At 53.4% G+C, this 13,855-nt stretch overlaps 1 protein-coding gene across 1 annotated transcript; it reads left to right on the forward strand.

Moving 5' to 3' along the window:
• The first annotated feature begins 338 nt into the window (after positions 1 to 338).
• LOC104384127 (G protein-coupled receptor 83) lies at positions 339 to 5,355 on the forward strand. The gene is made up of 4 exons (XM_009992457.2): positions 339 to 722; positions 1,512 to 1,637; positions 2,150 to 2,283; positions 4,761 to 5,355. The coding sequence occupies exons 1-4, from the start codon at positions 339 to 341 to the stop codon at positions 5,353 to 5,355; spliced, it is 1,239 nt and encodes a 412-aa protein (XP_009990759.1).
• The last annotated feature ends 8,500 nt before the right edge of the window (positions 5,356 to 13,855 follow it).

Genomic DNA, 13,855 nt, shown 5'->3' on the forward strand with positions numbered 1-13,855 from the left:
TGCATTTGCTACATGTAGTAACTAGTTCCTCCTTCCATCCCCCTTGTGGAGCTATTGCTCTTCTTGATATATGAAGGGGTAGAGAGCCTGCGGTCCCAAACCAGCCCCTTTCCGATGTGCCCGTTGGAGCTGCTCCCCAGTGCTGACTCTGCCCCTGGGGAACCCATCACACCTTAGAGGCTCCCTCCAGCTTTCCCTTTTAAGTGGTGTAGCAGCAGCTGAGTCTTCACCAGCTTCCCAGAGAACCAAGTGGTTGGAGCCGACGGATCACTTGCTGTGTCAGCTGGAGCTGTGATGGCAGCGGCCTCCAGCCAAGTGAAGACTCAGGTTAACCCACCATGCCTCGCCTGCTGCTTCGGTCACACAGGTCACAGGTGATGGCATTTCTTGAGGAGTTTGACCATTACTCTTCCTTGGCCAAACTCATGTCAATCTACCAAGCAACCAACAGGACCACCTTCAACTGGACAGACAGCCGCATTGTTGAGTGGGAGAAATTTGCTGAGCTGGCTAAATACGAGCCGGAATCCCAGAAACCAACAGTGAAAGCGCTCCTGATCGTGGCGTACTCGGTCATTATCATCATGTCTCTCTTTGGGAACATGCTGGTGTGCCACGTGGTGCTGAAGAACAAGAGGATGCACTCAGCCACCAGCCTTTTCATCGTCAACCTGGCGGTGTCTGACATCATGATCACGCTGCTCAACACGCCTTTTACCCTGGTAAGTGTCCCGCTGTGCGGTCCCGTCAGCGGGGATGGAGCCTCTCATGGGAACGCTCTGCCTGGTGTCACACCCTCGTGGTGCCTGCTCTCCTAGGACTGAGGCAAGAACCCAGCACCACCGAGTCTAATAGGCAACTCTGCCAGGCAAATAACACACTGTTCAGCAACCTGCAGGCTCCCTTTGCTCCGTCAGACTCGGTATCTCCTGAAAGACTAAGATCTCCCCAAGTATGCCACCAAACCACAGCAAGAGCTTCTTGGGAATGCAGAATAAGTGCCTGGATGAATGTGTACTTTTACCGTACACCCAGGAGAGCACTAGAGAGTCACACTTAATGGGTCAAAACAATTTGAATTCCAGTCGTACTTGGGTGACTGGAAGAAAGCAGTCCAGCTTTTCAGAGCTGCCACTTGGGTGAAGTCTTCAGTGAAAGCTCTCCAGACCTGAAGGGGGGGTTTGTGTGACCGAAACTTGGTCCGCTTTTTCCAAATATAGTTGTCAGTATAATCACAAAGTTATTACCACTCTTCACAAGCAGTGTTTATTTGGATAGGCCAGGAGGGCTGTGACTGCACTGCTCCTTTGCCCTGTGGGGTTTGACCTTACAAACTCTTGTGTGAAGGTGTTTCAAAATCCAACGGAGCTAAGCTTCCTTGGGGTTTCAGGTGGAGCTGCCCAGCCAGCCATGCAAAAAGTGTGTGCTAGCTCAGGTGCAAACCGAAGGGTTTTGCCATGGATTTGTTTTCAGCTCCTTTGCTGACTGATGGCCTCTTGTTTTCCCCTCAGGTTCGGTTCGTGAACAGCACGTGGATCTTTGGGAAGGCCATGTGCCACGTCAGCCGCTTCGTGCAGTACTGCTCCCTCCACGTCTCCACGCTGACGCTGACAGCCATTGCCCTGGACCGGCACCAGGTCTGTCCGCTGTTCCCGCAGGGCTCTTCCCGAGCCCCTGCCAGTCTCGGTCGAGCCGTGGGCTCACGGTGGCTGCATCTCGGGAATTAAATCTGTATCCGGTGAGAAGGCTCTAGAGCTAAATTCGAAGCGGGAGGAAGGCTCAGCTTCACCGGTTCAGCTAGAACAGGAGACATTTCTTTATGTAATTCGTATAGAATAAGCAAACGTACCCATAAGTGAAGAGACTTGTGCAGATATCTTTTTTTTTTTTCCTACCTAATGTAACCCAGAGTTCAAGAAAATGGTCCTCACAGAACAAAATAGTTTATTTGAGAGCATTTCTGAGCAGACCGAAGAGGTCAAGGTCTCCTGTTTTCCAGGCCACTCTAATGAGCAGGACATTTTTCTAATCACGGCTGTCATTTTCTTAACAGCATTAGATCACGTCAGAAAATGCCCCTGCTGAGCGCGCCGGGGAAGGGGCTTTGCTTTCCGCCGCGGCCGGAGTCACAGTGCAGCCTGTGTTGCAGGTCATCCTGAACCCGCTGCGGCAGAGGATGTCGCTGACGAAGGGAGCGCTGAGCATCTCTGTCATCTGGCTGATGGCATCCTGCTTCTCCCTGCCCCACGCCATCTATCAAAAGCTTTTCCAGTACAACTACAGGTGAGTTCCTTCCCCTTCCCAGTGCACACTGGAGAGGTCTGGGAGCCTGCGGCGGCGGCTCAGCAGAAGGAGCTGCTGGAGGACTCTACCAGGGAGAAATACAGAACCAGCGCTTTGGGGCCGGGTTGCCTGTGCAGTCTTCTGCTCCTCTGTGGTACCAGCTGCTCCTGGCCCTCGTGTCCCCTCCAGCTGCGGCATTGCTGTCACCCCTCCTGGCTAGAGATGGTCCGCGGTGCTACAGAACTGGTGTTTCTGGTAGTGGGTCCCGCTGCTGGTGCCTGCGTTCCGCTGGAATGCCGGACTCGAGGCCAAGGTGATCATCGTGCAGTGAATGGTATTTTCAACCTGAGCGCGATGTCGCGGGGAGCAGCGTAAGGAGGCAGGAACGGGCAGCAGGAGAGGGATTTCTGTGGTAGATACTGGACTTCAGCATAAAGGACAAACCTCTTTCTTCCCACGGCGCAGCCACTTCCCCCCGCCAGCATGGCAGGGAGGGCGGTAACCGCCTGCACGGCCTTTTTATTACTGGTTTTATACAGGGGTTACACAAACAGGATCGTGATCTGGGGCTGCGTGGCTCTTCCCTACTTGTGCCCGCGATGGACTGAGCCGGGCGGCAGCTCCGTGGGGGACGTCGTATCTGCAACCGCTTGGGCTTTGTAAACAAAGTGCTGGGTTACTCCGTGCTCGTGTTGCTTCGCAGCTGTGTCCAGGGCATTACTGAACAAATTGCTTATGAATGAACGAACGCCGCTATCCGTTTCATGGCACCTGTCTCGTTTCATCCTTTGGCACAGCCGGAGGAAACCTGGCCTCGCGTTGGCACGAGGCAGCCCTGCGACAGAAGGACTTCCAGGACGGGCTATTCTCATCCCTGCTTTCCATTGAATAAAAACTGCAGTTGTGGCATTGCTGGTAGTAGCTGCCGAGGAGTCCCACCATGGAGCTGTTGGGCTTCTGGGGACAGGAGAACATGGGCTCCACCTCATCAAACCCCTCAGCGCCGACGGCTGCAGCCCACGTGCCATCCCGAGCTTGAGGCGTTCCCTAAACGGCCGATTCCCGGGGGGTGGTGGGGGACGACCGCCCCACTCCCACCCCATCGCTTCTGCTCTTCCCTGTGGCTTTGATCTCCAGCCGTGGCGGGTCTGACCCTGAGCTGCCATGTCGCCCTGGGCACCGTGCCTGCATCCTCTGCCAGATCTCCAGTTCCTTTGGCAGGTCCCCTTTGGCAGACAGGTGGGCACAGCTGCCCACAGGCAGGGTCTGGTCTCCCCAGTGCCAGCGGTGAGCCGGGTCCTGGGGAGGAAAAGGTCGGGAACGTGGTTAAGAAAAGGTGCTTTTTTTCCCTTCTGCGTCAGTTCCCTCTGGATCAGCATCTCCAGGGTTCTCCGCGGCCGTGCTCGGTGGAGCTCTGCTCCTGCGCCCTTCACCATCCCTCCGACAGCCGCGCCGGCCCCACTCGCAGACGTCCGTTTTTCGAGCGATCTTCTATTTGTGGCCCAAAAGCCACCTCCAGAGGTTGAACACAGGATATTAAAGATGCTAATCAATACTGCGATGAATAATGGAGCTTGATGGGGACTAGAGTCTGTGCTGCATACACGTGCGCAGTGGGCAGGGTTGGAGAGAGAAGGGCAAAATGGAGTAAGAGAAAGAAAAAGAGGAGGAAAAAAGGTAAGAAAAGGAGAAAAGATCCACCAGAAAGAAATGTGCGAGTGCTCCTTTCTCCTAATGTTTCATCACCTTCCTGTGGCCCGGGAAGATCAAGTCAGTCGCGCTTGGCCAGGCAACAGTGCGTGCAGCCCACGTGCACGAGGAGTGACACATCCCGGGCTGGACCCTGGGTGGGCACATGGAGGGAAACCTGGGCATAATGTGTCCTTCTCCCAGGTGCACAGAACTCGTGTGTGAGACTGGAGAAAAGCAGGAGTTCAGTGGGTCTCACCCACTGCCTTGTTCCTCCTGCACTGGGTTTTGGGGAAGAGGAGACCAGCACCGTCGTGCCCATGGGCACGGGAAAGGGGCTGATGTGCCCAGGTCAGTGCTGCTTTCACAGTAGCCCCTTTTGTAAGACCGGGCCATTAGGGGCGACTTCTGCCATGTAAGGGGACATGAGGGACTCGTTCAATTAAAATCAACTGCAGCTTCTGAAAGAAAACTCCAGTTTGTCTTTGTACGGATTTCCTTGATCAGACAGCACAGCCGTTTAAGGGAGAAGGAGGTAACGATCCGCAGTGGCCGGGCTCATCCTTGGTGAGACACACAGAGAACATCGTGAGACGACTCCGGGAAACAGAGGTTTGACTGAGCTTTGTTGTGTTGAGCTGAGCAATATCTGACCCTCCTCTGTCCGCACTACACATCCGAGGAGGTGGTTCTGGGTGGTGCAGAAGCCTCACTGCGTTTGCCAAACTAGCCCCATCCATTTGCACAGCAATGGCCATGCGCTAAATATGGATTTCTTTGTTTTCAAGGGAAGCCACTGTCCGGAGTTTGTGCCTCCCTGATTTTCCTGAGCCTGCAGAGCTGGTCTGGAAGTACCTGGACCTGTCCACCTTTCTCCTTCTTTACCTCCTGCCTCTGCTAATCATCACCGTCACCTACACGCGCCTGGCCAAGAAGCTGTGGCTCCGCAACGCCATTGGAGATGTCACCACCCAGCAGTATATCGCCCACCACAAGAACAAGAAGAAGAGCATCAAGATGCTGATGCTGGTGGTGGTGGTCTTTGCTGTCTGCTGGTTCCCTCTCAACTGCTACGTAGTGCTCATCTCCAGTCTGGGCATCAAGACGAAGAACTCCCTCTACTTCGCCCTGCACTGGTTCGCCATGAGCAGCACCTGCTACAACCCCTTCATCTACTGCTGGCTGAACGAGGGCTTCCGCTCGGAGCTCAAGTCCCTGCTCTGCATGTGCCAGAAGGTGCCTCGGACTCAGGACCACACGCTGCCGCCTGTGGTCACGTCCTGCCGCGAGGCATGGATGGAGCAGGCCAGGCACAGGAAGGGACCTGCCTCCCAGACTGTCTGCTCCACCATGACCATCCAGATGGCCAACACGGACCTGTGAGCCGAGGGGCTGAGGTGAGTTGGCGGATTCAGTGGACATCAAAGGGCATCTCCCCGCTTCTCCTCGGGAACTGACGTGGCTGCTCTGGTGTCACAGCAGCACCCCTGTTCCGGGTGCAGTGGGAGCGCAGCCCCTCGGCCACCTCTGTGCCAGCTGCAGCTGTCCCAGGAGCAGGTCTGCGTGCGGGGCACCCACAGCAGGGGGGGTTTGCTTTCGGGGCTGCCCATCCCGTTACTGGCAGAGGGAGTGGGACGCAGTTTCTGTCATTGCTGGTGCTGTCCTGAGTCGCTGCCCCGTCTCAGCGCTCGTCACCTGTGCCACGACACGGGGGCTTTGCAGAGCAACAGCCACGGAGCCGTTCTGACACGTGTTCGAAGGAAGGATCTGGACATCCAGGGTGACTGTCCATACGGGGTTCCACCAGATAATTTATGCCAAAGCCTCCCAGCAGAGGCAAGGGTTGGACCATAGCAGTTTCCTGGTCAGACGGTGCTGCTCCGTCCGCCCGGCTCTGTCCCACCCCGCCGCAGAGCCGGCTGCCGAAAACGAGCCCCGGCCGAGGGGAGCGGGAATGCGTGCTGGGCAGCGGCCTCGGACAGCACCCGGGAGGAGAAATTTAGTCCATTGAGAATTTCCTTTTGGTTTTAGTATAAATATATTAATTCAGGAAATAAACCTACGCTGGAACTAAACAAAAGGCCACAAAATATTTCGTCAGGGCTGTAGCATCCACTGACTGAAGAATGAAATCGTTCTGCGTAATTACTAATTGCTGTAAGAGAGTTTCGTTTAAACAACGGAATTGACTCAGACTGAGAGGGAAGGTTTTGTTTACAGTCCTGGGAAAAATACAGTTTAATTTAGCTACGCTTGGGAGGCAGGTGAAAAAAAGGATAGAGAACAAAGGAAAGATTTAGTACATGAGAGAGAGGGGGGAAAAATATCAAAAGACAGGGAAAAGAGACATCAAAGGCAGAGAGAAACCCAAATTGCTACATGATTTCGCAAGCAGCTGGAGCAGTGGCTGGGCACCGGGGAGCAGGAACTGGCAGGACCTCCTGGCCATCACACCATCCCTCTTAAAAACTGCACCAAGAGCAGCGGGGCTGAACTTCTCCCAGCTTCCCCGGCGGAGCGTGAGCAAGGGACTTCTCCCACTTGGAGAAGACAGACGAAAGACAGGAAAACATTTATTACTTACCCATCCAGACTTTGGGTTGAGACGTCCTAAGTTCTTTGCAGGAATAAAGCTGTGTGTGTTTTGAGCCCTGACAGTTCCTGGATGATCCTTCAAAACTCCGTGCTGGTGCCCGGTACGTGCTGCAGCGGTGGCAGAGGGGCTCTGGCACGGACCAGCCAGGGCAGTGACCCTGCGCTCCTCCGGCCTGAAATTCATAGGGAAGCACTGTGCTCGTACCAAAAAACCCCTGAACAAACTGCTTTGGATAAAAGTAGCTCCACCAAACGCCGGTGCACTTGGAATGGCCGTTGGCAGAAGCCGAGCTCTGCTGGGGAGCGCGGCAGGGCAGTGAGTGGCTCGCGCTGGCCGTGGTCGGGGCCAGGTCCGGTCCGTGGGGAAGGCTGCTGACGGCACCGACAGACAGCCTCTCCCTGAAAAGCATCCTGCTTCATGCCCTCCTGGGCTGGACCCCAAGGGAAAAGCCCCAAGTTGCTGGGAAGGGTGGCAGCATCTCTGGGCAGCCGTGGGCCATTGGAGTTTGTGGGCAAAAGCCAGTGGGAGCTGGTGGAGCCGCGAGAGGCTTTGGGTCCTACACCCTGGCTACCGCGCTGGTCCCAAGAGCCCCGGTGATGGTTTGCAGTAGCTTAAGGCAGTCCCACTGCCCGGGGTCAGGGATGCTCCTGGTCTGCCCTGGTGATCGCCTGGACTGAGCTTCTGCCCAGGGAGGAGGAGGGGGGGACCTGGGTCATTGGTGGGGACCAGGAGGTGCTCCAACCACCTTCCTGGGGGAGGACGAGAGAGACTGAAGAAAGGAAACTAAGGATTGCTTTTTATTCCCTATTTGTGCAGTGAGAAGGAACAGGAGAACGGAGGGGACATCCTTGCTTCCGGGCCACTTGGCCACATCCCTGCACCTCGGGCGTACGTTGCAACATCTGGATGAGGAGAAGACGGCTGAGCGTCACGAGCAGCAGCAGGCGTGGGTGAATGCACCATCCCTGAGGCACTGCACTTGGGAACTAACAGTGATTTGAACATGGAACTGAAGGCAGACTGCTGCTGGGTGCAGGACTGCCCTCGCACTGGACAGAGCCGCATCCGTTTTCAGTCGAAAAAAATCATTGTGAGTTCTTCAAAATGTTAAAGGCATCTCTAATTAACGAGTATCACCTCATTTAACTATTAAGTAAAGTTGTCATTTGCCCTTTTACTGTTCCTCAGTGCTCATCGACTTTGAGTGTTCTATGTATTCCACTTCATTAAAATATTATTTCTTTCCTGTGGAAAGGTGGATATCAGTATGGAGTTTTTGGTTTCCACTGTAGAAATGCAGCAGCCTGGTTCCACTCAAATACCTTCAAAAGTTTAGGAGATCTCTTCCCAAAGGTCGCAGAACCAACATCCTTCATCCTTTGGTTGCAGTGGCACAAGTTTTTAGCGTGAGCTGAGGAACTAAATGAGATTCCATTACAAGGTACAGTGGGCTATTGAGCTTCTCCGCCATGGTCTCGCAGGACCCCTCAGAAAACAGGGTTTAAACTCGCTGTTTGCCAGTAGGTAACAGGATTCATGGCAAGTAGTAAGTTACAAAAGGGTTCCCATCTGTTGGTGCTGTAGCAGCAGCCGCCACTGAACAGGGCAGCCGCAGAGCTTGGCTGTCTGATTCATCGGCGTGTTTGCTGTCCACAGTTATCCAGCTGATTCAGACAGATGCTCATGGAAAATACTGCTGGTGTCACCTGAAAACCATGCAGAGTTTAACAAAACCGCTCGCCTGACCTGTCGCCCTGGCTCAGCTTACTCCTTATTTGCTGTTTTATTGCCCCGGACAAAATTTTCCAGGGCTCTTTGAGTAACACTCGCAGAGCAAATGTTTTGCAAAGAGATGGAAAAGCACATCCTGCCCCCCCGCCCCCCAGCTCTCTGTAACAGCTCGGGGAGCTGTGGGTGACCCAGCACCCGAGGGGCAGCGCTGGCACAGACTGCCAGCCCCGTGCTTGGCACGTTGTTCTCAGTGTGCCTGTCTGGAGGCTCCGTATGACACTCACACCGTTTCTAAAGAGATATTTCTATGTTTTCTTCAGATGTACATACAATATCTTGGGCTTCTCTGAAATAACCATAGCAACGACACTGACACCGATATCCTCCATGGGAAATATTAAGCTGTGGCTCTTGCTGTGATTTGGGAATGAACTCTGCCTTGCTGTTGGCAAATTCTGGGGTGTGGGCCAAGCCGGGGATTAAATCCCATCCCCAGGGCTGTTCTGCAGTGCAAGACAGATAGACGGAAATTTTCAGTAGTTTCTTGAGCTGCTTGTCCAAGAATGCGGGTACAGACTGGCTGCTGGTTTCCCCAGAAACAGCCAAATTTCTGGGAAACAGCAAGCAAACCTTGGAGCTGTACCTGCCATACTCCCAGGAGAGCCGTGCTGGGGGACCCTGTCACGTCTAGTGGCTGTGGGTGAAGCAGGAGTCTCTTAACCTTGTGCTTAGTCCATCTTTTATATTTCTGAGGTTGTGGGTTTTTTTGTCCCCCTCCCTTCTTTTCTTTCTTTAATTGGCTTCATAATCTTTTTCTGGAGGAATCAAAGACCTCATTCCAATGAAGTGGGTGTCTCTCCATGCTCCCTTGATCTCCTGCTAATCCATGTAGTTAGTTCTTGCTGTGAGAAATAACCTGGCTGGTTCTCCTTCGACCTGTCAATCGCAGCATCTCTCCGTTGCTGAATTCTTCTCCCCTAAATGGGCACGATGTGAGAGCCGACTGCGCTGCGTCTCCGTAACGGCTCAGCCCTCCAGACTGGTAATTATCAGTGCCCGAAGGAGGCTCGGCGGCTCCACGCTTTGCCCGTTGCCTCGAGGCTCTCGTAGCGCTTGCGGGTGCCCCGGCTGACGCCGCAGCACCCTCTCAGCAGCGTCCAGGCAGATGATAAGATGCACAACGTGAGAAAAAAAGCTAAACTGAGCTGTGTTGCTCGACTTGGGCACGGCACAGCGACGAGGGGCAAGGGATGGCACCTCTGCGGGTGCAGAGCTCGCTGTGGTGGGCAGAGGCCTGACCTAGGCGAGCTCTGGAAAGGAGAATCCAACAAATTCTGCTTTTGCTGAAACAGCTCAAGGGCTGAGCCAACTCAGCAGGTAAATAGATACTTAAACACTCATTAATTTGTCTTCAGACACACCGCTGGCCTGTGGGAATGGCTTCCTGAGCGGCGCCGGGGGCAGCCCCGTGTCCAGGCGCAACAGCACCAGGGAGGGCTTCCAAACACGGGACCACTGCTCCTGCCGGGGGTTTTCCTCCCCGTTCCCAGCAGGGCTGTGCTGTGGGCTGCTGCTGCGCGTGTTGCTCACCGCCTGCCCCAGCCTGGGCGGCCCGCGGTGATGGGCAGGCAGCAGACACGGCACGGTCTGCTCCCCGCAGCCCCACGGCACGGGGTGGGAGAAGAGTCCCTGGGAAGCCCGTGCTGCCCGGAGAGCCCTCGTCCTGCCCTCGTGCCACGGACCGGGCCGTCACCCCGCACCACTGGGGGCTGCGCGCTGCGGTCCCCGACAGGCAGAGTCCCAGGAGGCAAAACCCCGAGGGTGGATTTGGAGGGCAGATATTAAAACACTGAGTTACCAGGAGTCTACTCCAGAGAAACCATTTGAGCTCACACAAATCAGTATGCAAAGATTCGAGAGACATGTCTGAGTGATTAACAACCCCGATTTATTAACGTTAGCTCATGCCAAATGCATCTAACTGCCTTCAGCACAGTTGCTGATGAAGACGATAACCGAGAACACAGTGCAGGGGATACCTGAATTCCAGAGACAAATCCCCTTATATAGCCCCATCACATAATGAACAAAGAAACCACAAAATGCCAACTAGATTAACAAAAAGCAAGCAGAAAAAAAAACCCACAATGAGTCAGAAAAATTAGCTCAGGAAGGAGAAACAGAATACAATTATCGTCAGTTAGCTCTTCAAGTGGAAAACAGTACGGAGGGGCTGCCCAAAGCACGCTGAAGGGAAAAACGGCAACGTCCTCAGCTAAATCCACACCAAGCCCTGGGAAGTGGTGATGTAGCTGGGTCAGTGTCAGAAACCACCCTCTTGCACTGGGATAGAGCTCAGCAGATGGGGGTCACTCCCGGACCAGGGAAAGAAGAGGGAGGAAAAAGCCCAAACCTCACCCAGGAAGCCCGGACACGAAGGGCGCACCCAGAATTAACACTTGGAAGATAACGAGCAGACACCCTCTGTCACGGGCAGCCAAGGAGAGTCTCCCTCAAGTCGGGGCAGATGCTCTACCCTCTCACCGGCTGCGGCGCGAACACGCCTGCCGCCCTCGAGCCATCGCCTCCCGCGCTGCAGCAGGGAGAAAAATGCCTCTGATCTCCGCAGCCTTTGGACGGAGCCCAAGCAGGAACACGGCGAGGGCCAGGGCAGGTTTATCGCACCAAGCGCACTGCAGCCAGCTCTCACATTAAAGATTCAAGGCTTTTCACAAAGCTGCCCTGTCCCACCCGTGCTCAGCAGTAATCCCAGCCAAATTCCAGCATATATTCCCAAACTGCTCCCCAATCTCGGTGTCCCAGTGCTCCCAGTGCACACACCTTTCCGACGGCTGCTCAGCTGGTCCCAATGAGCTTTCCATGTGCAGCAGCTGTGACAGGGACAACCCTTCCGTAGGGGGTTGCCAGACCTCTGGCCCTCTCCCCAGGCAGCAAAGCAAAAGCACCTCTTGCCTTGTGCCCCCCGCCCCAGTATTTTTTCTTTTGCTCTGGCAATAAGGGTTGCATTAATGGATTTGGCCCTTATAAGGAAGTTTCACTCTCCCGATGCTGGTGATAATGCCTCGTTCAGCAACGGTCAATCACATGAGGACACCACCCTCTGCAATGAGCCGTCAGTGAAGGGCAGCTGCCACTTATCAGAGGTGAGAGGGAAAAGGAATCGTAATAAAAAAAAACCCAAACAGGCTGAGTCCTGCAGAAACCATGTGTCTGATTCTACAACACAACGGTCTGTTCCTTGAAGAGACTTTTCCCTGACAGGGCTCCTAAAAATCTCCTTGGCAGACACAAACAGATGAATTGCTTTATACAATCAGATTGATGGACCATCTGATTTGTCTGCTGGAGACAAAGCCAATTGCTTTTATGGGACACCATAAGGAAAAAATACAGGGAGTGTTCCCATTAATGGAATTTCTGCTTATACCCTCTCCAAGTGCCATCTCTATCTAACATACCCGTACGCTCTCACTGTCTACGCAAGTCTCTCGTCCTCACTGCGTCCCGGCAGGTTGTTGAACCTCAGTGGTCTCTTGTCCCAAGGATTTCCCCTCTGCAGGGATCTTCGGTTGGTGTTTGTAGCTGAAAGTGGCAACAGCGATTTTCAAAACATCATTTTTCAGAGTTTGGTGCCGTTCTACCAGAACTGCAGCACTGCCCAGCCAGGTCTGCAGAAGTCCTTGCTGTGTCAAACCCTTGCTTGTGGCCACCTCGAGCACCACAACCGGAGTGATTCCCGGGCGGCCAGACTTCGGCTGCTGTCAGGAGATAGTTGATGACACATAATAAAAGTGATGGCAGGCAAGTTTTAGCGCAGCAGATTTTGTTCCTTTTTGTGAGACGGAGCTGATGTTTGCTCGCTGCCACAGCTTGTCTCAGCCAATTTCGAACGGGAATTAAGTGATCGGTTACTCAATGGCCTAAACCTTTTGCAGCTTCTTTCTCCTTCCACTGCTCATTTTGATCTTTTTCTGGTGATACATGTCCAACACTGCAGAATTCAGAATTGTAAGTTGTTCCTGCATCACCCAAAACTTCCACAATGAATTTACTACAAAGTTCAGTTAATGAGCAGTTGCAATAGAGTGGATGACTTTTTGCTATTTTGGGAGTTTTTATTTCCTTCTGAACTACGACACATTGCTCGGACCTTTCACATTGAGGTTAATAAACCAAGTCCCTCCTAAAGACTGGAAAGAATCAAGTTTTAGTTTTTACCATCACGGTATTTCTAGGACTCCCTTCACAGTACAGTGACTTTCCTGAATCTGTCTTTGCAGGTCAGTTATTTATCAGACTTTCTTCATTTTCTACCCTGTTCTTGAATTAAACGCACCAGTGACTTGCTTACGAATGGTGAACAATGCCAACAGTTCCCTGCATGGAGCTGGCAATGGCTACAGCTCCAGATGAATACCTTGACGCAATATCCCCTCTTTATGTTCACATTTCTATAGCAGGCTATAGGGTTTTTTCCCTTTATTAAATTTGAAGGTTAATTTTAAGAAACCTAAAGCTAAAGCTGACTTGAACACAAGGCTACCCTGTGTCCTATTTAAAAGAATTGTATTCAGTTGCATTACCTTACCTTCTGCACAGTGGAACAGACGTATGCTGCTGTCCTTCACAGCTTGCCAGGCATAACATAGAAATATTCATCCTCTAGGAGAACAGTAATGATTAACATAGCTAATAAAGACCATGGATATTCGGCAATATATTCAAACATCTCAGCTACAAATGGGAACACGCTGAAAATCAACCTTAAGCTTGTTTGATCCCCGGCATTCAAATGCCGCAGGCACCACCGTGGTCCTTCCAGCAGCTTCTACCGACCCACTGGTGCCTGTGAGAAAAACTTCTGGTGAGAAGGTGGAAGATTTCATCTTTAAACTGTACATTGCAAATAAAAAGTTTAGTGGCCTACATTTCTGGTGAACTCTGGGGTGCCCATTCTAATTTAAGGGTAGATTTTTGACTAATTTCTGATATGATTCACGGTGCGGATGGAGAAATGGAGGGATAGAACAGCAGTGCAGGTGCCAAACCCTGCGGGCGACAGCAAAGGGAGGCTGGTGGCCTCAGGAAGAAGGACTGGCTGTGTTTTGTGCTCTTCTTTTCCTCCAAACTCAAACATTATGAAATCCAGCCGGCACACGTGTTCCTGCCACAGGAAAGGTTATTTATCGCTGCATCCGCTGGGTCTCACCCGAGAACGACGGCAGAGGTTGCTCGAGAAGAGGGCAGACACCTCGGCTCTGGAACAGGCGTCAAAGGCAACGGCTCTCGGCTGGAGAGCAGCGCCCGCGGCACCGCGCGTCAGCCGTCGGGAGCGAGTGCGACGGCCAAGTGACAACGTGAGCCTCCGGCACCCACAACTCCCCCCATGCCGGCTTCTGCTCCCCCCCTTGCAGCCCCCCCAGCCCGGGCTTCCCACACGGATTTGCCTCTCCCGCAGCCAGCCCCTCGGCCTCTCCCCCGGCTCAGCGTGCCCAGCCGTCACCGCTGCTCCCCCGAGCTGGTGCCAGACCAGTA

This window comes from Tauraco erythrolophus, chromosome 13 (genome assembly GCF_009769465.1).
Source record: "Tauraco erythrolophus isolate bTauEry1 chromosome 13, bTauEry1.pri, whole genome shotgun sequence".
Lineage (NCBI taxonomy): Eukaryota > Metazoa > Chordata > Aves > Musophagiformes > Musophagidae > Tauraco > Tauraco erythrolophus.